The sequence below is a fragment of the Lolium rigidum genome, chromosome 4 (assembly GCF_022539505.1).
Source record: "Lolium rigidum isolate FL_2022 chromosome 4, APGP_CSIRO_Lrig_0.1, whole genome shotgun sequence".
In the NCBI taxonomy this organism is placed as follows: Eukaryota; Viridiplantae; Streptophyta; class Magnoliopsida; order Poales; family Poaceae; genus Lolium; species Lolium rigidum.
In genome coordinates, this window is record NC_061511.1 from 98,724,987 (window position 1) to 98,748,765 (window position 23,779).

At 43.0% G+C, this 23,779-nt stretch overlaps 1 protein-coding gene across 7 annotated transcripts; it reads right to left on the reverse strand.

Moving 5' to 3' along the window:
* Window positions 1-10,230: 10,230 nt before the first annotated feature.
* LOC124649919 (uncharacterized ATP-dependent helicase C29A10.10c-like) lies at window positions 10,231-20,584 on the reverse strand. 7 transcript variants are annotated; one of them, XR_006986831.1, is made up of 10 exons: window positions 20,332-20,584; window positions 16,685-18,122; window positions 16,050-16,238; window positions 15,842-15,937; window positions 15,577-15,745; window positions 14,394-14,517; window positions 12,534-14,309; window positions 11,537-12,426; window positions 10,991-11,083; window positions 10,231-10,830 (listed from the first exon to the last, which is right to left on the reverse strand). XR_006986831.1 is itself a non-coding variant. In XM_047189490.1 (8 exons), exons 2-8 carry the CDS (start codon window positions 18,006-18,008, stop codon window positions 12,034-12,036), a joined length of 4,068 nt encoding a protein of 1,355 aa, XP_047045446.1. In that variant the 5' UTR covers window positions 18,009-18,122; window positions 20,332-20,584; the 3' UTR covers window positions 11,374-12,033. The 7 variants fall into 7 exon arrangements, 4 of the variants coding, with proteins under 4 accessions (XP_047045446.1, XP_047045443.1, XP_047045444.1 ...); XR_006986830.1 differs by having other exon boundaries at window positions 10,231-10,835; XR_006986829.1 differs by having other exon boundaries at window positions 10,231-10,874.
* Between the last annotated feature and the right edge of the window lie 3,195 nt (window positions 20,585-23,779).

Genomic DNA, 23,779 nt, shown 5'->3' on the forward strand with positions numbered 1-23,779 from the left:
CCACACACTAGGGCGGCGCGGCCTGGGCCCTGGCCGCGCGGCCCTGTTGTGTGGGCCCCTCGTGATGCCCCTCGACCTGCCCTTCCGCCTACTTAAACCCTTCGTCGCGAAAACCCCAGTACCGAGAGCCACGATACGGAAAACCTTCCAGAGACGCCGCCGCCCATCTCGGGGGATTCAGGAGATCGCCTCCGGCACCCTGCCGGAGAGGGGAATCATCTCCCGGAGGTCTCTTCATCGCCATGATCGCCTCCGGATCGATGTGTGAGTAGTTCACCCCTGGACTATGGGTCCATAGCAGTAGCTAGATGGTTGTCTTCTCCTCATTGTGCTATCATGTTAGATCTTGTGAGCTGCCTATCATGATCGAGATCATCTATTTGTAATGCTACATGTTGTGTTTGTTGGGATCCGATGAATATTGAATACTATGTCAAGTTGATTATCAATCTATCATATATGTTATTTATGTTCTTGCATGCTCTCCGTTGCTAGTAGAGGCTCGGCCAAGTTGATGCTTGTGACTCCAAGAGGGAGTATTTATGCTCGATAGTGGGTTCATGCCTCCATTAAATCCGGGACGAGTGACGGAAAGTTCTAAGGTTGTGGATGTGCTTGTTGCTACTAGGGATAAAACATCAATGCTTTGTCTAAAGATATTTGTGTTGATTACATTACGCACCATACTTAATGCAATTGTCTCGTTGTTTACAACTTAATACCGGAGGGGTTCGGATGATAACATGAAGGTGGACTTTTTAGGCATAGATGCATGCTGGATAGCGGTCTATGTACTTTGTCGTAATGCCCCGATTAAATCTCATAGTACTCATCATGATATATGTATGTGCATTGTTATGCCTTCTTTATTTGTCAATTGCCCAACTGTAATTTGTTCACCCAACATCTCGTTATCTTATGGGAGAGACACCACTAGTGAACTGTGGACCCCGGTCCTATTCTTTACATCTGAAATACAATCTATCGCAATTGTTCTTTACTCGTTCTTCGCAAACAATCATCACCATCCACACTATACATCTAATCCTTTGTTTTCAAGCAAGCCGGTGAGATTGACAACCTCACTGTTACGTTGGGGCAAAGTACTGTGATTGTGTTGTGCAGGTTCCACGTTGGCGCCGGAATCCCTGGTGTTGCACCGCACTACACTCCGCCGCCATCAACCTTCAACGTGCTTCTTGACTCCTACTGGTTCGATAGCCTTGGTTTCTTACTGAGGGAAACTTGCTGCTATGCGCATCACACCTTCCTCTTGGGGTTCCCAACGGACGTGTTAACTACGCGCAATCAAGCTCTTTTTCTGGCGCCGTTGCCGGGGAGATCAAAACACGCTGCAAGGGGAGTCTCCACTTCCAATCTCTTTACTTTGTTTTTTGTCTTGCTATACTTTGCTTTATTTATTACTTTGTTTGCTGCACTAAAACAAAACACAAAAAAATTAGTTGCTAGTTTTACTTTATTTACTGTCTTGTTCTCTATATCGAAAACACAAAAAAATTAGTTACTTGCACTTACTTTATTTACTTTTTGTTTATTTCATCATGTTTCCTCCTAAGTACACTCTAAAAGACATACCGGTAGGACGTGGGTCTATCATTGGGAGAGATAATATAGAAGATTTTTTCACTCATGTTAGTACAGACTGAAGATTTTGAAGATAGACACTTGGTAGAACTTGCTCCTACTTATGAAATTGTTGTTGCTTCTTTAGTACACATGTTGGAAACTAAATTTGTTAATCTCAATCCTATAATTAAACATATGTTTCTTACACTCGGTGATATGGAAGAAGGAGAAAAGAAAGATTTTGTTTTAGAAACCCTTCTCAAAGAATTTGGTGGTGTAGCAAGAGAGGCTAGAAAGGTCTTTGTTGAATATAAGATGCTTGGCTCTTATACCAACTTTGCTAGTACCCTTAAAAGATGGTCATGGATAGAATAAGGTATACTAATAATGTTAATGATGGTGGGGAGATTAAGACAACAATACCTTGTAAGCTCCTAGGAATGCATGAAGCTCTAGAAAATAACTATGGTTGGCTTGTTCCCGAAAATTTGTTTGATGAGGATAGCAAGCCTAAGTATACTGAAAAAGGAGCCTCTGAAACTTACATAGATAAGATAGAATGCATAGTTGAGAAAACTCCAAACCCCCCTGTTGATGCTTCATCTCTTGATAATACTTGATACACACTTTCTGCGCCTAGCTGAAAGGCGTTAAAGAAAAGCGCTTATGGGAGACAACCCATTATTTTACTTCTGCACTTTGTTTTATATTTGAGTCTTGGAAGTTGTTATTACTGTAGCAACCTCTCCTTATCTTTATTTTATTGCATTGTTGTTCCAAGTAAAGTCTTTGATAGTAAAGTCAATACTAGATTTGGATTACTGCGCAGAAACAGATTTCTTGCTGTCACGAATTTCGATATGCCTCTCTGTAGGTAACTCAGAAAAATCTTCCAATTTACGTGCGTGATCCTCAGATATGTACGCAACTTTCATTCAATTTGGGCATTTTCATTTGAGCAAGTCTGGTGCCTCAAAAAAAATCGTCTTTACGGACTGTTCTGTTTTGACAGATTCTGCCTTTTATTTCGCATTGCCTGTTTTGCTATGTTTGATGGATTTCTTTGTTCCATTAACGTCCAGTAGCTTTGTGCAATGTCTAGAAGTGTTAAGAATGATTGTGCCACCTCTGAACATGTGAATTTTTGATTATGCACTAACCTTCTAATAAATTTGTTTTGAGTTTGGTGTGGAGGAAGTTTTCAAGGGTCAAGAGAGGAGGATGATACAATATGATCAAGAAGAGTGAAAAGTCAAAGCTTGGGGATGCCCCCGTGGTTCATCCCTGCATATTTTAAGAAGACCCAAGCGTCTAAGCTTGGGGATGCCCAAGGCATCCCTTCTTCATCGACAACTTATCAGGTCACCTCTAGTGAAACTATATTTTTATTCCGTCACATCTTATGTGCTTTACTTGGAGCGTCTGTTTGTTTTTGTTTTCGTTTTTGTTTGAATAAGATCGGATCCTAGCATTCTTTGTGTGGGAGAGAGACACGCTCCGCTGTTTCGTATGAACACATGTGTTCTTAGCTTTATCTTTAATGTTCATTGCGAAAGTTGGACTATTTCATTCATTGTTATATGGTTGGAAACGGAAAATGCCGCATGTGGTAAATGGTTTAATGTCTTGAATAATGTGATATTTGGCAATTGTTGTGCTCATATAGATCATGTTTAAGCTCTTGCATCATGTACCTTGTACTCATTAATGAATAACTACATAGAGCTTGTTAAAATTTGGTTTGCATGATTGATCCCTAGAGTCTATATATTTTCTGGTTAAGGTGTTTGAACAACAAGGAGACAATGTAAAGTCTTATAATAGTTACAATATGTTCATATGTGAGCTTTGCTGCACCTTTTATACTTGAGTTTGCTTCAAACAACCTTGCTAGCCTAGCCTTGTATTGAGAGGAATTCTTCTCGTGCATCCAAATCCTTGAGCCAACTACTATGCCATTTGTGTCCACCATACCTACCTACCATATGGTATTTCTCCGCCATTCCAAATTACATTACTTGAGTGCTACCTTTAAAATTTCTATTCTTTGCCTTTACAATATATAGCTCATGGGACAAATAGCCTTAAAAACTATTGTGGTGAAGAATATGTACTTATGTGACTTATTTCTTAATAAGTTGCTTGTTGAGCGGTAACCATGTTTCTGGGGACGCCATCAACTTTTACCTTTATTGAATATCATGTGAGTTGCTATGCATGTTCGTCTTGTCTGGAGTAAGGGCGATTTTCATGATCAGATGGTTTGAGTATGCATACTGTTAGAGAAGAACATTGGGCCGCTAACAAAAGCCATGATTCATGGTGGAAGTTTCAGTTTGGACAATTAATCCTCAATCTCTTATGAGAATATTAACTGTTGTTGAATGCTTATGCATTAAAGAGGAGTCCATTATCTCGTTGTCTATGTTGTCCCGGTATGGATGTCTAAGTTGAGAATAATCAAAAGCGAGAAATCCAATGCGAACTTTCTCCTTAGACCTTTGTACTGGCGGCATAGAGGTACCCCTTTGTGACACTTGGTTGAAACATATGCTATGCAATGATAATCCGTGTTAATCCAAGCTAATTAGGACAAGGTGCGAGCACTATTAGTATACTATGCATGAGGCTTGCAACTTATAAGATATCTTATACATAACACATATGCTTATTACTACCGTTGACAAAATTGTTTCTTGTTTTCAAAATGAAAAGCTCTAGCACAAATATAGTAATCAATGCTTCCCTCTGCGAAGGGCTTATCTTTTACTTTATTGTTGAGTCAGTTTACCTATTCTTTCTATCCCAGAAGCAAACACTTGTATCAAATGTGTGCATTGATTCTTACATGTTTACCTATTGCACCTGTTATATTGCTTTATGTTGACAATTATCCATGAGATATACATGTTGAAGTTGAAAGCAATTGCTGAAACTTATATCTTCCTTTGTGTTGCTTCAATGCCTTTACTTTGAACTTATTGCTTTATGAGTAACTCTTATGCAAGTCTTATTGATTCTTGTCTTGAAAGTATTATTCATGAAAAGTCTTTGCTATATGATTCATTTGTTTACTCATTATCTTCATCATTGCTTCGAATCGCTGCATTCATCTCATATGCTTTACAATAGTATGATCAAGATTATGATAGCATGTCACTTCAGAAATTATCTTTGTTATCGTTTACCTACTCGAGGGCGAGTAGGAACTAAGCTTGGGGATGCGTCTCAAACGTATCTATAATTTCTTATATTCCATGCTACTTTATTGATGATACTCACATGTTTTATACACATTATATGTCGTTATTATGGATTTTCCGGCACTAACCTATTGACGAGATGCCGAAGAGCCAATTGTTGTTTTCTGCTATTTTTGGTTTCAGAAATCCTAGTAAGGAAATATTATCGGAATTGGACGAAATCAACGCCCAGGGTCCTATTTTTCCACGAAGCTTCCAGAAGACCGAAGAGGATACGAAGTGGGGCCACGAGGTGGCCACACACTAGGGCGGCGCGGCCTGGGCCCTGGCCGTACGGCCCTGTTGTGTGGGCCCCTCGTGACGCCCCTCGACCTGCCCTTCCGCCTACTTAAAGCCTTTGTCGCGAAAACCCTAGTACCGAGAGCCACGATACGGAAAACCTTCCAGAGACGCCGCCGCCGCCAATCCCATCTCGGGGGATTCAGGAGATCGCCTCCGGCACCCTGCCGGAGAGGGGAATCATCTCCCGGAGGTCTCTTCATCGCCATGATCGCCTCCGGATCGATGTGTGAGTAGTTCACCCCTGGACTATGGGTCCATAGCGGTAGCTAGATGGTTGTCTTCTCCTCATTGTGCTATCATGTTAGATCTTGTGAGCTGCCTATCATGATCGAGATCATCTATTTGTAATGCTACATGTTGTGTTTGTTGGGATCCGATGAATATTGAATACTATGTCAAGTTGATTATCAATCTATCATATATGTTATTTATGTTCTTGCATGCTCTCCGTTGCTAGTAGAGGCTCTGGCCAAGTTGATGCTTGTGACTCCAAGAGGGAGTATTTATGCTCGATAGTGGGTTCATGCCTCCATTAAATCTGGGACGATGACGAGAAAGTTCTAAGGTTGTGGATGTGCTGTTGCTACTAGGGATAAAACATCAATGCTTTGTCTAAAGATATTTGTGTTGATTACATTACGCACCATACTTAATGCAATTGTCTGTTGTTTACAACTTAATACTGGAGGGGGTTCGGATGATAACATGAAGGTGGACTTTTTAGGCATAGATGCATGCTGGATAGCGGTCTATGTACTTTGTCGTAATGCCCTGATTAAATCTCATAGTACTCATCATGATATATGTATGTGCATTGTTATGCCTTCTTTATTTGTCAATTGCCCAACTGTAATTTGTTCACCCAACATCTGTTATCTTATGGGAGAGACACCACTAGTGAACTGTGGACCCCGGTCCTATTCTTTACATCTGAAATACAATCTACTGCAATTGTTCTTTACTGTTCTTCGCAAACCATCATCACCATCCACACTATACATCTAATCCTTTGTTTTCAACAAGTCGGTGAGATTGACAACCTCACTGTTACGTTGGGGCAAAGTACTGTGATTGTGTTGTGCAGGTTCCACGTTGGCGCCGGAATCCCTGGTGTTGCGCCGCACTACACTCCGCCGCCATCAACCTTCAACGTGCTTCTTGACTCCTACTGGTTCGATAACCTTGGTTTCTTACTGAGGGAAAACTTGCTGCTGTGCGCATCACACCTTCCTCTTGGGGTTCCCAACGGACGTGTTAACTACGCGCAATCAGCTATCAGCCATCAAACAGTGACATAGACACAATGCTCCAAATGCAAGGTGACGACTACCGCTCATGAATGAGCTTGGCGAAAGGCGGCGGTTTTATCAACGCTTCGGCCCCTGAGCCGAAGAGAAAGTCTTGATGCTAGCCTAGTTATGTAGTTCTGAACTATCGACGAGATTGTGTTGTAATAAACTTTATCCAGTACTTTACTTGCATGTCTCTTTAATTAGTTTCAACGGTCGTTGAACTTATATGTAATCGATGTTATTAATTACTAGTTCGGCTATGTTTGAGAACTTATGTATATGGCTCTCTAGTTTCGACAGTCATTTTGCGCATTTGATTTGATCTTTAATTTTATTTGCACTTGCCGATGATTAGAATGTTTGGTCACTAAACTTGGTGGTGGGGCTAGTGAACCTGGTGCGATGGCATAAATATCAATCTCTTGTGCATCCTACTTGGTTTCACAGACCCCTTCCCTAAATGTTAATATTTGTTTCGACCAACAGTGTATGAGGCATGCCATTTAGTTCATACTACTTAGCTCTTACTTGAGTTGGTCTTCTTCGTTTATTTTGGTCTTTCTTCGAGAGAGTGCCGATGATTAGAATGTTCGGTCACTACACTCCGGGGCGGTGCTAGTGAGCCTGGTGTGATGGCACAAATATCAATCTCTTGTGCATCCTACTTGGTCTCACTGACATCGTCCCGAAATGTTAATATTTGTTTCGACCAACAATGTATTAGGCATGCCATTTAGTTCATACTACTTGACTCTTATTTGAGTTGGCACTTCTTAATAAATTACATTGACCGATGATTAGAATGATTGGTCACCCGTACACTCTGGGTGGGGTAAGTGAACCTGGTGTGATGGCACAAATATCAATCTCTTGTGCATCCTACTTGGCTTCGCTTGCTCCATCCATGAATGTTAATATTTGGTTCGACCATCCTACATGTGTTATATGAGGCCCTTTTCATTCCATTTACTTTAGTATTTCAAAATGCCGATGATTAGAATGTTCGGTCACTACACTCGGGGGCGGTGCTAGCGAGCCTGGTGTGATTGCACAAATATCCATCTCTTGTGCATCCTACCTGGCCTCGCTAACACCGTCCCTGGATGTTAATATTTGTTTCGACCAACAAAGTATGAGGAAAATATAATATTTAGTTGATACTACTTGGATCATATTTGAGTTTGCTCTTATTCGTTGCGAAGACCTATGAGTGCACTAATGTTTCATTGGCTTGTGCATATATGCAGAGATGCCGTGGTATATCGTGTACAAGGGCATGGTTCCCGGAGTCTACGACGACTGGGAGGAGTGTCGGAGACAGGTTCCCGGAGTCTACGACGACTGGGAGGAGTGTCGGAGACAGGTTCACCGTTTTAGCGGTAACAACTACAAAGGGTACACCACTAGAGCGGAGGCCGAATGCAGATACGCACGCTATCTGGCGGGAGAGAGGGGGAGCGGAGGAGGAATCGGATGAAGACCACTTTCATCGGGATGATACTCGTAGTGACTGTAGCTCTCTTCTATGTGATGGTAGTTTAGATGATCGACCTTGTAACCTCGTAACTTGTCTAATATTTGGAATCCATACTTTGAATTTGGAGGCTAACATGAAGAACTATGTATTGATATACTGTGATGTTGTCTATATGCATTATATATCACGTATTGTGTTGTATAACAACCTGTACAAATACCAGGAATACAAATAAATAAATTTTAAAAAAATGAATTACCAGCCAGGAGTGGCGCACCTAGTACCCATTAGTGGCGCACCACTCCAAACAAGCCAGTGGCGCACCCGTGGAGACAGCAGTGGCGCACTGCTGTGATACACTTCTAAACCCTGGCAGTGGCGCACCCCTGTAGGCAACAATGGCGCACGTCTCCGAGCCAACAGTAGCACACCCTTACAGGCAACAATGGCGCACCCCTATGGTTCATCAGTGGCGCACCACAATAGCTAGTAGTGGCGCACCAACCCTAGACAGTGGCGCACCGCAATAGTTAGCAATGGTGCACTACGAGGTGCGCCATTGGTACTTGGGCTACCAATGGCGCACCACTAGTGTGCCACTCCTAACTGTTAGCAGTGGCGCACTGACAGCCCATAGTGGTACGCCACTGATAACCTATTTCCTAGTAGTGACGCAGGTACATGCGTCAAGTGGGTTCACGCATATTAGATCCGCCTTGTTTTCGCACGTGTGAGTGAATCCGGGAAGTCTTGGCCATTGGATAACTTGAACTGGCTTTTGATAAACGGTGGTGATTGATAAGGGGAAAAAAAGGCTAATAGATGCTTCTACAGCATGTTGGACTCTGGAACTAGTGTACTCCCTACTAAAAGTTGAAACAAGATATTCGACCAGGTTCATATTAATTGACTCTAATATGGATGTATCTAGACACATTTTAGTTCTAGATACATCCATATTGAAGTCAATTAATATGAATCGGAGGGAGTACTATATAGTAGTAGAGATAGAAAGAGATAGACTCCTCTCATCCAGTAATTCAGAACCTCATTTTCCTCGTCTCTCTCTCCTCACCTTTATCCACTCGAGAGTCTCCACGTTGCCACCGGCTCCTCTCTCCCTCTTCTCTGATGGCCTACCCGGCTAGAAGTGACGAAGGACAAGAGGCCGAATAGGTTTGGTATTCTGGCGGTGTCCTAGTAGGTTTGGTACTCAGGCGATGTGCCGATTTGGCGTTATGCCGGTTGAGATTGGGTGGTCGGGTCAAGCGAGTGGTGCTCGGTGACTAGAAGTTTTTCTGCTCCTGCTTGCATTGCTCTTGAGGGTGGAGTCGTGTGTGAGCAGTGGCACTTCCTTCCCCTCCATATCAAATAAGCTCGAGAGTGGAGCGGGGCTTTGGCCAGATCTTGGGGTAATTGCTCTTTCTCCGAGTCATCATGTTGGCAAAAAAGGAAGGGGGGGAGGGGGACTTCCTTTATGTGAAGCTTGAAGTCGTTACTCAATGGGATGTCAAAGTACATGTTCTCACTTGTGTTCCAGAAGCTTTCATCAGCAAAGGCCTTGGTTCACCGATGCTATCCTTTGCCAAGGGAAGCCCTCCGTTCCCGGTTGCTTGTTTAGCTCGGGATTTCTCTTCCTTCACGGCGTGGGGATCTTTGTTGGCTTCACTCAAGTGGTTTCATCCCGAGAGGTGTTGCCGGTGCCCATGCCTGGAGATCATCAACGTTGCGCGATGAAGACAAAGCCCTCAACTGCTTTTATGTTCATCTTTTCAAGAGGCTATATGCAAAGTGCGTTGACCAGATTGTAATTTTCTTTTTCTTCAAGGTCCTTGTATTTGATAAATGCTTCAAGGCCCTTCCGGGCTTTTCCTGTTCAAAATGGAGCCTAGTAGCTCATTACTATGTAAAAAAAAATAAGAACCCCGCTAAAAATGTCAGCAAGAAACCAACATACTCCACCATCCATAAAAGGGTGTGAAAAAAAATTCAAATTCGGATATATCTATAAACTAAAGAGTGTCTAGATACATCTAAATTTGGACAAAATTTCAATGAGGTAGTACTACATGTTTATGTCCTTTGTTTACCCATAAATTTTGAAGAAAATTTGTATCAAGGTAAAAGAAAAGTGAACAAAAAGAACACTTCTACAATGCTTTGGACATGTAAAAGACAAAAAAAATGTTTTTGTCAAAACAGATAACATATTTTTAAATTTTAGACAATTATACGTTGAGTAAAAACATGTTATCAAAACAGATACTAACAGATTTTTTGAATTTGAAACAATTGTAAGTGCATCCTCGAAGAATATAAGATATGATAGGAGCCAAAACATCATAGTTCGTTTCATCTCACTTCTCAGGAAGTATCATACTACCTCTGTCCATAAATAGATGTCTGAGATTTTTCTAAATCTAGATGTATCTAGACGCTATTTAGTGTCTAATACATCCAGATTTAGACAAACATTAGGCATCTATTTATGGATGGAGGGAGTATTAATATTCCCCATTGGAGTAGCTCAACATGATCATCTTACTACTTCACTGTATATCAAATACATACATGAAAGTCAATCACTCTCAATTGCTTCATCGGGTCTTGATACTGATTGACTGAATGATACACTCTGATTATAAGTAGTTTATAAATATTTAGACTCTTCTTTGTTGAAGAGAGGAATCAAAATTTAGCTTGGGTAGCACCACTTTCAGGTGACAGCCCGTGTCCCAACCTGTCATGCCTTCAGTTTTCACCTGATGACTTGCAAACCACCCGTGGGTGGCCCGGTACTTGTCACAATTGAAACAATCTGAAGTTTGGGTAAGTAACAGCACACCAGCTTGGCCACCAGATCTTTGTGGGCATTACGTATCAGATCAAGCTGGCAGGTACCCAGTACAAGAGGACACATCTGGGTTACCTACTCTGCATGATAATAGTATACACCTCAGGTGTTATGAAGTTCTACAGGACAGATTGTGAAACAACATCAGGTAAACTTCAAGTCACTGATTCTCAGTAGCTTGCACAGCGAATCTGATACAAAATAAATAAATAAACAAGAGCCAGCTTATGCTAACCTGATACGTCAGACAATAACCACAAAGCACAAGGATCCATGCAAAGATGTACCTAGCTTACTCCAAATAGCAGGACTTGCACAAGCTCCAAGCCTGAAACATCATAACATACAGTTGTGAATTTTACATGAAAAATGGTCATCGCACATCCCAGAGAAAGTGTACACACAACAGAAACTAAAACAAGAAGCACAAGTGACGACACAACAGGCAAAGAACAAAAGAAAAACCACAAATCAACATAGAACTACACAAACCAAACTGAGACCCAAAGTCAGGTAAGAATATAACTGAAAACATGGTAGAATCTTCGAACAAATATACAACACAGCTTTCAACCAACCAACATGGCAAACAGAACCACTTGTGACACAATAAGTAGCTGAATCAAATAATGAACTTCTTTTCTAGATGTGGACTTTGTACACAGGGAGCTTATGTCATATGTTACAGAAGTCCTGCCTATGTTAGCAATGCTGATCCTACAGGGGAATATCAAGCAGTTTGCCGCTAGCAGCTATGGCACAACGAAGCTTGAAACCTAACCTGCTCTAGGGCCAGCGAGATTTTTCTCTCCTGGCATGTTTCAAAATGGAAAATCCCATGCATGTATTCATATCTATGAGAAAGATGGATTCTTTAAAACACGCTGAAGCAATTACTGCAATGGCAGACAGAAACCATCCAGCTGCGGCCTTGTTCAAGTCAGGAGTCTGGTCAACATAAAAGGACTTCATCTGTCCTGCACAATTGCAGAACTGAGGACCTTAGGAAGCCTTCCCCTGTTCTTGCAGGATGGGATAAAAAGAGCCATAACACAACCAACACAGCGACATCTGATTTGCTTCTCGTCAATGTGATGGCTACATCCCGCCGTCCAGATGCCTCATTTCATGAGGAATTGCCCTGCCAATAGCAACACCACTCCTCAACACCATTCAGGGTGCATCTTCCAGATAGGTAACACTTTGCTCCAACCAAGCTTCATCGCAAAGCTCATCATTGTTCCGCACATGCAAAGCTAAGATAGTGATGAAGTTTCCTCAGACTTCTCTCCTCGAACCATTCGATGAATTCGGTCTCCTTGGCAATCCGAACTGCAAATTTTCCCTAGATCTATCACCAGGGCGCCCCAGATCATCCAAATTGCGGTTACTAGCATTTCTTGAAACGGAGTTGACACGCTCATCATCATCAGACCTCATGCCAATCCTTGAGTCTGGAAGCATATCCAGATGCCTCGGTCTCGGTCCACCAGCCCTCATGTTCCTTGTGTTGTTTGAAGAGTTCCTTCCTGGAGTGTTGGAAGAAACCTTCATGGCTAGGAAGTCCTTCGGGATGCTATCCAAGTCGATGAAACATTTCCTGGCCTTCGCATCTGCTACCAGTGCTGCCCAGTCCTCTGACTGCACAAGAGCATTGGCATTACCAACAACCTGGAAAACAACAAATACTATTAGTACTATAGCATAGGTCCAGAGCCTCTAAAATAACATTTGGTACGTGCTCTTTATGTAATTTCTGAAAGAGCTTAGGCGTGTACCCATAGAGCTCTCCTAGCTCGAGTAAGAGCAACATTCATACGCCGTACATCTGCAACGAACCCCACGCCATGGTTTGAAGCACGGACACATGACATGATAATCACATCACGCTCCTGACCTTGGAAAGCATCAACTGTGTTTATGTAGATATCTTTCCCTTCCTCGGTATTCATAACCTCTTCAAATTCCCTTTGTAGACACTTTAACTGCAACTTATAAGGAGTGATTATACCAACAGATGCTTTCTTGCCACCATTAGCTTTCACCAGCTTCTGAAGATGCTCATACAAACGCAATGCAAACTGCGCTTCATGAACATTCTGGTATGAAGATGAGCCACCTCTATGAGACTCACGGCCATGCGAGATGTCATAGAAAATGTAAGGTGACATTAATGCATCTTTGTAATATGATTCATCAGGCAATTTGACAACAGTTTCACTGTCTGTAAGACGCCCTTGATAGAAGTATCTTGATGGAAAATCACGGATCTGGGGATGCATCCGATATTGCACAGACAACAAAATGGTAGGGCAGCCAGCCTGCTGAAACCTCTCAAACAGGCTCCTGCTATAGAGTAAAGTTCCAGCCGCTTTGCTTATAACAGTGGCAGGCAGCTGCTGAGGATCACCAACCAAGACACATCTAGCAGCACCAAGTGCAAGTGGAGGGAGGACTCCTACTTCACTGGCCTGAGCAGCCTCATCAATAACAACCATATCAAAACCATGACTAAGACGAGAAAATAACCTGCGACCACTGCTTGACACTGTTGTAAAAACAATTTCAGCTTCGTTGGCAAAACTGGCTTCCAGACTAGACCTAGCGTCTTCCAGATTGAAGTTACCACCAACACGGAACTTGCTTTCTAATATCAGCAGCCGCGACATCTCTACCAGTACTTTATCCCTGCTTTCTACAGAGGCAGCAAGTTTTTGAAGGAGAATATCACGGTTACGATCTCTGTGAGCAAGCACTTCAGGATCAACCCCAACTGAACCCTGGGATCTACCAGACACTGCCACCATATTAAGTTCCCTCTGTAGAAGCCCTATCTCTTGTGATAGCTGCTGCTCACGGCCTTTTAGCTGCTGTAACCAACCAATTACTTCATCACGGCCCTTCATCAAAAGTTGTTCCGTCCGTCGCTCAACTGAAACAGCTTGGGCAGCACGAGATTGTGTATCAACTCCAACACGAGCAACATCAGGGCGGTAGACCTTCATCTCACCATCTATGAAACCTCGGTCTAGTACACGAGAAAGCAACTCATCTGTTGCAGCATTTGATGGGGCACAGACAAGCATCCGTGGTTTGGGGCAAAGCTTGGGAAGAGTGCGAAAGAGGTTCTGATCCATGCTCTGTAAAACTTCGTCAATAGACCCCGCAGCAAAAGTCTCTGAAGTACTGTTAGTGGTACTACTAACTTGCTTGTAACTTTCAGGAGCAAGTTTCTTCAGCAGAGCAGCATAATAATGTTGATACTGAACAAGATGAATAACATTTAACATTCCCCAGACAGTGTGGGTTTTCCCTGTCCCAGGAGGACCTTGTACTAATGTGAAAGGCCATGGTTCTTGTTTCTTAACCACTCCATTGCTTGTACCAGCAGCTGTGTGCATTGCAGCCCAGTGAATCGCCGATAGCTGAGGCCCATTGAAAGTACGATTGATATGGTCAGAAAAACTTGGCGTGAAACAGTCAGGCATAGCAGGTGGCTGCTCTTGATACTTGGGGAAGTGCTCTGGACTCGGTTGAAGAATTGCGTTTTGCATCTGATGGAAGATTTTTATCAGTATCAACCAAAACATTAACCAAGAAAGCCGAACAACAGTAAGTATAATACATAAATATACTACCTGCACATTAAGGCGTCGGAAAGCATGCAATGCTACATATTCCCTCTGTGTTGTTGCAAGAGAACCAAGACCGGTTAAATACCAGGTACTCCGAGGTTGGAGTTTCTTCAGAACATTAGCCTCGCTGCAAAATATAGCACAAAAAAGACAAGCAAAAGTCTTAGGACACATTTAACAAATGTAAGAATGATGGATAAAAGGCCAAGTAAGCTGAACCGAACAACCTAGAAGCTTTTATCTCAAAATAATGTGCATCCATGAACCTCGTAGAAGTGCCCTTAGGATTATGGAATTTTAGCTCGGGTATAGCTTATTGGACATCAGCACTAGATAAATCAGAATAGAAAGCTACAAAAAATTGTAGAGCAAAAGGTCTTGTGTGCATGCTTTTTAAGGCAGTAAGGGTGTCCTAAAGCGTTCTACCCCCGCTCTGACGCCTAAGCAGAAGCCTAAGGCCTAGAGCAGGCAAATGTCCAAGGCGCTGCCAGGGCGCCTAACATCCTAAGGTAAACGCCTTAAAAACCATGCTTGTGTGCTAACTGTTCAATGTAACTCTTAAGTCTACCTGACCTTAAAAGCTAAACAAAACTAACAAGACAAGTGTTGAACCAAAAACAGCAGAGCAGATGGTTCGTGTGCATGTTTTTAACTGTTCAATGTAACTGTAGGTGTGAAAAATGAAAACCCTGACTTTATAAGCTAAACAAATCTAATAAGTTCGACAAGAAAGTGTTGCTTTAGTGTATCAACAAGATAGTCCAAAGTACAGTCGACTTTTATCATACACTTGTGATGGAAAGAGTCGTATGCATGTTATAAGAAAAATCTTGCACAACTTCTCATTCAAAATAACAGGGTGGACAAAGAATTACCCAGAAAATATCAGAAAACAAAAGTACCGTATTTCTAAAGAATGAGAAGAAACAGTGCATTTTAATAAACCACTCCCACCATACAAGAAAAAAAGATGTTATTACAACTTTCTAACTCATGTATTTGTTGCAATAACATCTTATATTATGGGACAGATGGAGTAACAGATAGGTTTTAATAGTTCAACTATCTTCAAAAAAATCATCTTCAATGCATACAAATGTGGTAATTCGTAAGGAAAAAGCATAAAAATGTAGTCAACGTTGAGCAGGACAGCTAAAGAAGAAGAATAACACTAACACTAGATTACCTGCTAGAATCAAATGAATCCCCAACATAAAAATGAATAATCGCCCCAATAGGTTCGCGTGTATCAATAGGCATATGGCGCCTGACTGTACCTACAAGCCGTCCACTTTCTGCTTCAGCGTCTTCAACTGAAGGAGCGGTCTTCCGATTAGATCTACTAGACTGGGCTGCTATTGAACAAAAATAAGTAAGCACAGTTGTCAAACATATTTGTGAAATATAAAGAATATTCATATAAAAGAAAGAGCCATCTTCAGTACACCTACCTGAACTAGGTCGTGGGAATGACAAAATTGCAACTTCACCTTCTTTGAAAGTCCATTTATATTCATGTGTTGGTAGAACAATGACATCATACCATCCTGAATACACCAAAAATATATAAGCCAGGTGATTAAGATGGAATACAAGAACACATCTTTTTTATGATTGCTGTAAAAAGAAGGCATCAATAAAAAAAGGTGAAAAACATACCTCTTTCACGCCTATCCACACTTTTCACACGCACCATTACATGTGCATCCCTTGATGCAGCCTCGAGACTCTCCTCGTAGGAACTATATAGCTGAGCTCTGCATTCCTCAAAAAGCAAAGGCTCAAATACTTTAATGTACTCCTCAGCAGAATCAAAGCTTCCAGGAACACACTGAAGTTCTTCCTCTTCTGTTCACATAACAAATACACAGCTAGCCTTGTCAAACTAAAAGCGATCATTCCATTAAATAAAACGCAATATGCATGCATCCACCCAAAAAAACAGTACAATATATTAACAATGAGAGAAAAAACCGCAAAGAGCTCTACTTCGTGCAAAACAGAAGTCTTCAGTACAAACACAGGGAGACATCAATAAAAGGTAGTTGCAGCATTTTGACAAATAAATTATACATGCCTACAAGGATGCACTCATCTTAAAGCATGTAACAGTGTCTCTTATGTTAATGGAAGTTACTAAAACAGAATGACAGCACTTGTGAGAATTATGTACTAGGAAAGTTTCACAAGCGCGGAAATGGAAGTGCTCACAGTATATAACTTTCCAGATCAACAACTGGTGTTGGTTAACCAAAGATATACAAAAGAAACATGGATGATGCCAATGAACTAACCTGGATTATGCCAGAACTTGTCATTTGTCACTTCCCTTATGAGTCGTTCGACAGATGAGTCATTGTACTGTGTGTTACTTCCTGAAGCTTGTCTTTTGGGAACAAGAGACCTTTTGTTGGCTGGTTTCTGGTCTGCGGTATTTTGTCCTGTTAGAACTGCTCTCTGAGAAGATACTGGTCTGCTCTTGAACTGCTTGGGATCCATGGGTTGCTTTGAAGAAGCCTGCCGTGGCACAGATTGTTGATAGCAATCTGAGGGGGGTTCTTCAGCATTCATTTTCTTTGACCTGCCATGAGATCCCAACTCAACATCACCATTGGGTTCGCCATTTTGGTCACTTGGATCTGCAGAATTACTTCTTTCTGAACCAATATCAGACTGTTTCTGGTCTCGGACAACTGGTTGGTTCGGTTTTTCTGCAGCTCTTTCACCAACACCACGAGAACCTTCCTTCACAGTACGTGTAACAATTGGTGCTGGAAAAGATGATTGCCTCCTTGGTGTTATTGTCTTCATTGTGCCAGCTTGTTTTGCATCCTCAACATTGATGAACACGGTCTGCCTGGCCCGCTTTTTACCAAGCATTGCTACTTTGTGTTCATCTAGCTTAGGTCTCTTTGCAGGGTTGTTTGTAAACTTCAATGCATAACTGGCTTCTACTCCTTTGACATCCTTTGATTTGTTGCCCTGGTCTAAATCATCCCCGGATTGATTTCCTTTACATTCAGAATTTTTTGTGCTCTCAGGTCCTGTTGGAGCACGTAACAATGGATCCTTAGACACGTCAACCATTTCAGTGTCACTAGGATCAGCAGCAGTGTCATCTTTAATCACTTCAGCAGATTTTACAGCAGCAGATTCTCTCTCCAGGGATTCTCCTTTCACTTCAATATTTGCCATACCAGCCAACTCTTCTTTGTTGCTAACACCACTTCCTGCGGTGTCAGAAGCACAATCTGCATCAGACCACTCACCCTCTTCTCTTTCAACTGCTTGTGAAACCTGATTGGAGGGCTCAGCGTGATGAGCAACTGTTGCCATAGATGTAGAAGCGGCAGTAGCATCCAAATTCTCTTTTGTGTCTCCATTGTTAGAAACTTTGCTTCTCACAAAAGGTTGAAAACCTGAACCTGAAGATGCATGCTTAAAGGCATAATTGTTCAAAATCCCTTGTGTCTGGGGCACTCCCTGTTGGAGAAACAAATTTGAGGGATATATATTGGGAACAGGAAGTTGAGGTTGGGACAAAACAACCGCAGCTTCTTCTTCAGCTTCTGTTGGGAGCTCATTGAGGTCAAATAACATCCTTCCTCGAGAACCCATGTCATGTGTAAATGCATATAGCTTGAATATGTAACTCCACTCGGCAACTAGCTTCTTGTGAAATAGCACCTAATGGAGGAAAGCTATAGCTGAACTTTCTGTAGAATAAGATATCTGCATCAACAACCAGCAGGCCATATCAGTAATATACAAACAGAACAGCGTGTTAAATGGCTCACTGGATGCTTTACTCAACTAGTGAGATAGCCCAACAGCAAGAGGCGAGGAAGGAGAGCTGAACAAGTGAAAAGTTCAAGCAGAGCTCCCATTGCATGGTACTGCAGGAAAGACACATGTCTGTCAGGTGATGCGGCCTGGATATCATGCTTCCCTGAATTCCTTTTACATTCAGACCCAGCCCACTTCCTACCCATCTCAAGAATTTGGATACTAGGGATAAATGACCTCATCATGCAGGCAGACCCTTTAAAAAGCAAATAAGCATGTGGAATATAACAAGGAGAAAAATTAGAGTGGTGTGTTTGGTGGAAAGGTTAACATCACGACCTAGAGAGCACAGGCTAGGGTAGGTGTCATTTTCCAAAGGTAAAAGATTATACAGTCATGCAATAGATAACATTGTCATACACCACCATTATGTCTCAACAATGAACACAGCATATATAAGATGAACACAAATGCCAGTTGGATTTCAACAAATTGTACAATGATACTACGATTAGGTTTCCAACCTTGACAAACAGCAACAAAGGAAAAATACGGCAACCAAAGCTGGTATGGCTAAACTAGACCATTTCTTCCAGCCCAAATATAGGTTTTCCTATCCAACAGAGGCAATATCTCCATGAAAGAACTTCAAAAAACTAATCACTGACCTCACCCAATCCTAGGCATAATCTTGTAATACAATGTCTGTCAAAATCCCAAATTTAAATTCTAAATAGTTATACTTACGAGGATTATGTACACAAAAATAATTCAAAGCTACACCGGATAATAAACTATGAAAAAGAAATATCAAACTTGGCATTTTCGTCTACAAATTGAAGATAGCAGATGAAATGCTTCTCTTATCAACCTACATAGATGATCTACTCAACAGTGAATTAAGTACGTATAAAATGCAGCATTGCAGCAAGAATTCAACGCTGTGATGACTTAAAAGCTATGTATAACAGGAGTAGAAAGTAACTTGTGCTACACACGTTGGACAGATTATCAGCTACATCACAACTTGCATCCAAACTAATTAACAAACCAGACACACAACCAACTCTCCACACATTGTACTTGACATAACAAATCCTGATGACTTACTACCTTACAGGAATTTCAAAGATGGCATACAAGTCAACATTCAAGAACAATTGATGGTATACTGAACGCTGACCAAAAAAACCGAATTAGCTCTATGTAAAGTTAACTAATGGTATAAGGCTCTAACGAACGGAGTACCTTCTGCTCTACATTAGCAATAAATCCACCCCAAACCAGTCTAAATCCTACACAGTTTGAGCTACAACCCAATGGGTAATAACTAACAACCAACAAAACAGGACACCTTCCAACCAATCGTCTACTCAACAAAGCCTACATTGAAGACTAACTACAACAAAACAGGATTGTTCAAAACTAGAGAAATAACCCCCTTCTTAGAACAAAGGAAAGGAATGTGAAATTTGCCCTCTATTATTGGACTAAGCAAATGAATTAGAAGATAACATAAACAGCAGCAGGCAGCAGCAGCAACTAGTGATAGGGGAAAACAATGTAGGTCCGAACCCTAGGTCGAGTACTAGAATCAATTATCAATAGATAGAAAAATTATTAAATAGGCAGCACATGGAGCCGTTGCAGTTGAGCATTTCATGAAAACAGAAAATAAAGAGCGCAGACCCCTTCCCATTACTACCGCTACACGGTGGCGTAACCCACTTTTGGTTCGTTCGATCTACCGGGATACACAGTATTTACAGCCCCGTCTTAAATAAATCGGGAAATCCGGTGGAAATTTGCTGCGAAATCCAAAATAATCGTCCCTGGAGTCAGTTACTAGATTTGGCGAATCGGGCAGAGGCCCTTGATCCCCATTCGGTTTCCAGATTCGGCAAAATCGCATCCCGCAATTAAAAGCCCGAATTCGGCAGGCAGCCCATGCCCCCGTCCTGCCTAACTTCCATCCGGAGAAGAAGAAGGAAAGGGTCTCGTCCCGTCCCGCCCGCCCCGCATCCATCCTAGGGTTTCGTCATTCGACCACCGATCAAAAGCATGAGCGGCGCGTAGAAGGCGCGTGGCGGTGGGTCCCTAGGGTTGGCCGAATCGTGGGGAGAGGAGTCATGGGTTGGCGGGGGGATCTCCGTACCAGGCGATCGTCGTCGTCGTTGTCGGCGGCGGCGGCGGCGGAGGCCAGATCCGTGTGTGTTTGACTAGGGTTCCCTTGGCTCCTCTGCCGTGCCCTACGCGCGCGGGCGGGCGGGCGGCGTCAGTGTTCTTCTCCGAGTTTTTTTTTTGTTGGTTTGGTTTGGTGGCTGCTCCGCCTCGTCCCCCTCACGAGCGGTCCGTGTGCCGGGTGGTGACGAGAGACTAGTACTGCTTCTTCTCGTCTCGAGAGAGAGGGGCGGTGTGAGGAGGAGAGGCGATGGGTGGGGGCTCTATTTATAACCTCCACCCGCCTCGTCGCACCCCACCTGCTACGCGCACCAAACTGCGGATACCAGGCACGGCCCGTCCCGCTGGCCTGTGGGGCCACGTATGAGGGAGCCAGCTGTAGCTCGGGAGGAGCGGTTCGGGAGGCTGCTTGAACCGGTGAAACACAGGGCGGGCCCCGGTCGTGCGTCCAGTGTGCGCTCGCTCGCATCTCCCTCGGACGGTGCGGTCGCATCGCATCACCTTGGACCGGAAACTCGTTTGTTCTTTTCCTCCTCGTCTTGCTCCGATAATTCCTTTTAGGCAAAGCATGTTAAGCATTATTGATCACTAAAAGTGGATTTTAAGATATTCCTTCGTAAATTGCCTTCCTTTCTCCAAGTCCAACACGCCCCTACTGTATAATATATAGCGGATCACGTATATTCGCTCCTCTTGTACTAGTGCGACCCATACTCTAGAAACCACATTTCATTCCATTCAGTTCTACAACTACAATTTCCTTGGTTTACTTTTAGCATTTACTTTACCTTGTTTCATTTTTTGTTCTAGGCCTACACCATGGATTTTCCAACACCCTGTGTCGTTGCCTAATTGACGGTACCTCGGAGAAGGGATTCTCACGAAGAGGAAAAGAAGTAGGGGCATTGGGCGGAGTGCTAACGGGATGGTGGTACGCGATTTACCCAGCTTCGTAACATGTTGCACGATGGCAGGGCCTACTGCTGCTTGTCTGAAATTATCATGGCGCTTTCGCGTTGTTACAATCAGTCGTGGTTGTGCCTCTAGGGCTCCCGGTATACGGCTTATAAAGGCGTCAGGATCTAGGGTTTTCTACGGGGAGTCCTAGACGAAATACAAACTTGGCTAACTACGGAACATTACATTGTCGTGCACGTCAAGGATCCGCCTTCTACCTAATATGTCGTACTAGATCCGGCTACTTCTGATGGGCTAGGCCGGATCCGACTCCAAGCGTATGTCGGTTTGGATCCGGCTCCTTGTTCCTGGGCTGGACTTCCTCCATCTTGATCAACAGCAACTGGGCCGCCAGATGGGCCGTATGCCATCATCACCGTCTGTGGGCCACCCGGGATTGCCGGATCTAGGCACTGTCGTTGGTAAATCCATGAAGTATACCCACAACGGTAGTCCCCAGAGTTCTTCAAGGTTCACCATTTCTTCCGTCTCACTCAAGCCACTGAAATCTCCAGCTAGCTTCCCGGAAGTCTTCGAAATCTTGAAGAACTCCAACTTCATGAAAGTCCTTTCCAGTTTGTATGCCAGAAAGTCCTTTATCCCGCGGGACTTCATCCATCGACCAAATTTCTAAATTGTTCTCTGGATTACTATCTCGCAGAAACCTCGCTAAGTACTTAGAAATTTTCCCGGATCCTCGAAGAGACCAAATGGTTTCGCCTAACCAGGCGCCAATTTTGGGTAATTCCAACGGTAACTTAATCTCTTGGCCAATTTTACCGCTAGGGTTTAGGACGTGTCATTCATCCAACGGCACGACGCTTGCGTTCCGACCACAGGATGCAGAGCACGAATCTCATTCTCATGCTATAAATATCACCGCCGTAGGTTTATCTTCATTAACCTTTTCATTCGCCCCCTCACATCGCTCTCAGTCCAGCGCCGCCTCCGAGCTCGTGCCTCCGCCACGCCGGACTTCCGTCGGAGCTTCACCGGAGCATACTCGTCGCATCGTGTTCTTCGCGACTTCTTAAGTCTGACGAGCCACCGCGCCGAAACCTCGTCGCCGGTGACTCCGACCACCGCGTCACCCATTGACGGTAACAAGGGATTAACTAGTCAATGCCTACGTATTGTAGACTAGGGTTTAGTTGGAAGTAGAGGGCAAGTAGATCTCGAAGGTTTTAGCCGAAAAGTACTCGACGATTAAGAAACTAGGGTTCTATTGACAATGGATTCTATCCTCTCTTTGTCCCTCGACCCTCCTTATATAGGAGGCGGGGTCGAAGATACCGTGTTACACAAGATTACAGATTCCGGGAGACTCTCTGAGTTCATCCCGCAAAGTTACAAATCTATATTTCCTAATACAACTCTAACTTTCCTTAATACTAACTAGGCTTCCGAACTTCATATTCTTCGACTCGTGGGCCTTCATTAAACCCCGGGTCCATCTTTGGCAGGCCCATTGGGGATGCCTATGTTAGTAGCCCACGAGATTTTGCTTCAATCAAAGAATCAGGGAAAATCTCCAATTTTATAATCATCCACTAACTTTATCAAGCCATCACATATCTTTAGATACATAGTTATATATTGTACATGGATAATGGTAATTGGGGCTAGTTCATCTGACGGATCAGGTACTAGTTAACTGCTCTAGTGGCAATCCGCAAAAACCTACTTCAAGATCACGTCCCTGGACATGATCTCGGGATACTGGTGTTAACTCGACATGTGCCGCTTAAGGTCTTACCATTTGTCGAGTCTCAGTCATGTTTTATTGGGTACCTAACGCGTCCATTAGGATTTTTCTTCGTATCTTTTGATACGGAAAAAAGTAGCAAACCGACGTCAGAGACGGTGCCACGCCGCTCAGAACGGATGCAGGGTCTTACCTTCGCAAAGTTTTGCGGCATTCAGAGATTATTCGCGACTTAGGCGCTCTGAGAATATATTGTCGAGTGCTCTTTCGGCTGTTGGAATAGCACATTTTATTGAGTCAACGGATGACTTATCTTGCCCTCCCGATGGGAGTATATGTAGAGTTATTTGTATAACTCGAAATATGCTCACTATACTCTTTATAATTTCATCGGGCACGCGAACAGCGTTCCTGACGGGAGTAGCCCCCGAGGCTACAGCCAAGGACTTGTACTTGGTTGTAGGCTCAACACTTTAACGCCTCATGTCGCTATATTATCACCCTCTCTTGAGCTTTTATTTCTATCGGGTGCGCGACCAGCGCTCCCGATGGGAGTAGCCCTCGAGGCTATGAACAAATGCTTGCATTTGATCATAGGCTCTCGCCATTTCTATTTTGTCATACCCGAATTTTCTTTTTTCAAGTGTAGCCCCCGAGCATTTGATCAAAAACGTGTATTTGACCAAAGGCTCTCGAAATTATCATCACTTGTGTTCTTTGACCGGTCTTCGTATCATTGCTGTCGAAAATTTCCTCTGCC

Bases quoted from the DNA above. Each gene is read 5' to 3' on its own strand.
- LOC124649919 (XM_047189487.1), bottom strand. From the start codon at position 18,008: ATGGGTTCTCGAGGAAGGATGTTATTTGACCTCAATGAGCTCCCAACA. The intron at 14,518-15,576 runs GTAATCTAGTGT...TATATTTTGCAG, and splicing joins GATTCATTTGATTCTAGCAG to CGAGGCTAATGTTCTGAAGA. The intron at 14,310-14,393 runs GTAGTATATTTA...ATCTTCCATCAG, and splicing joins TCCGACGCCTTAATGTGCAG to ATGCAAAACGCAATTCTTCA.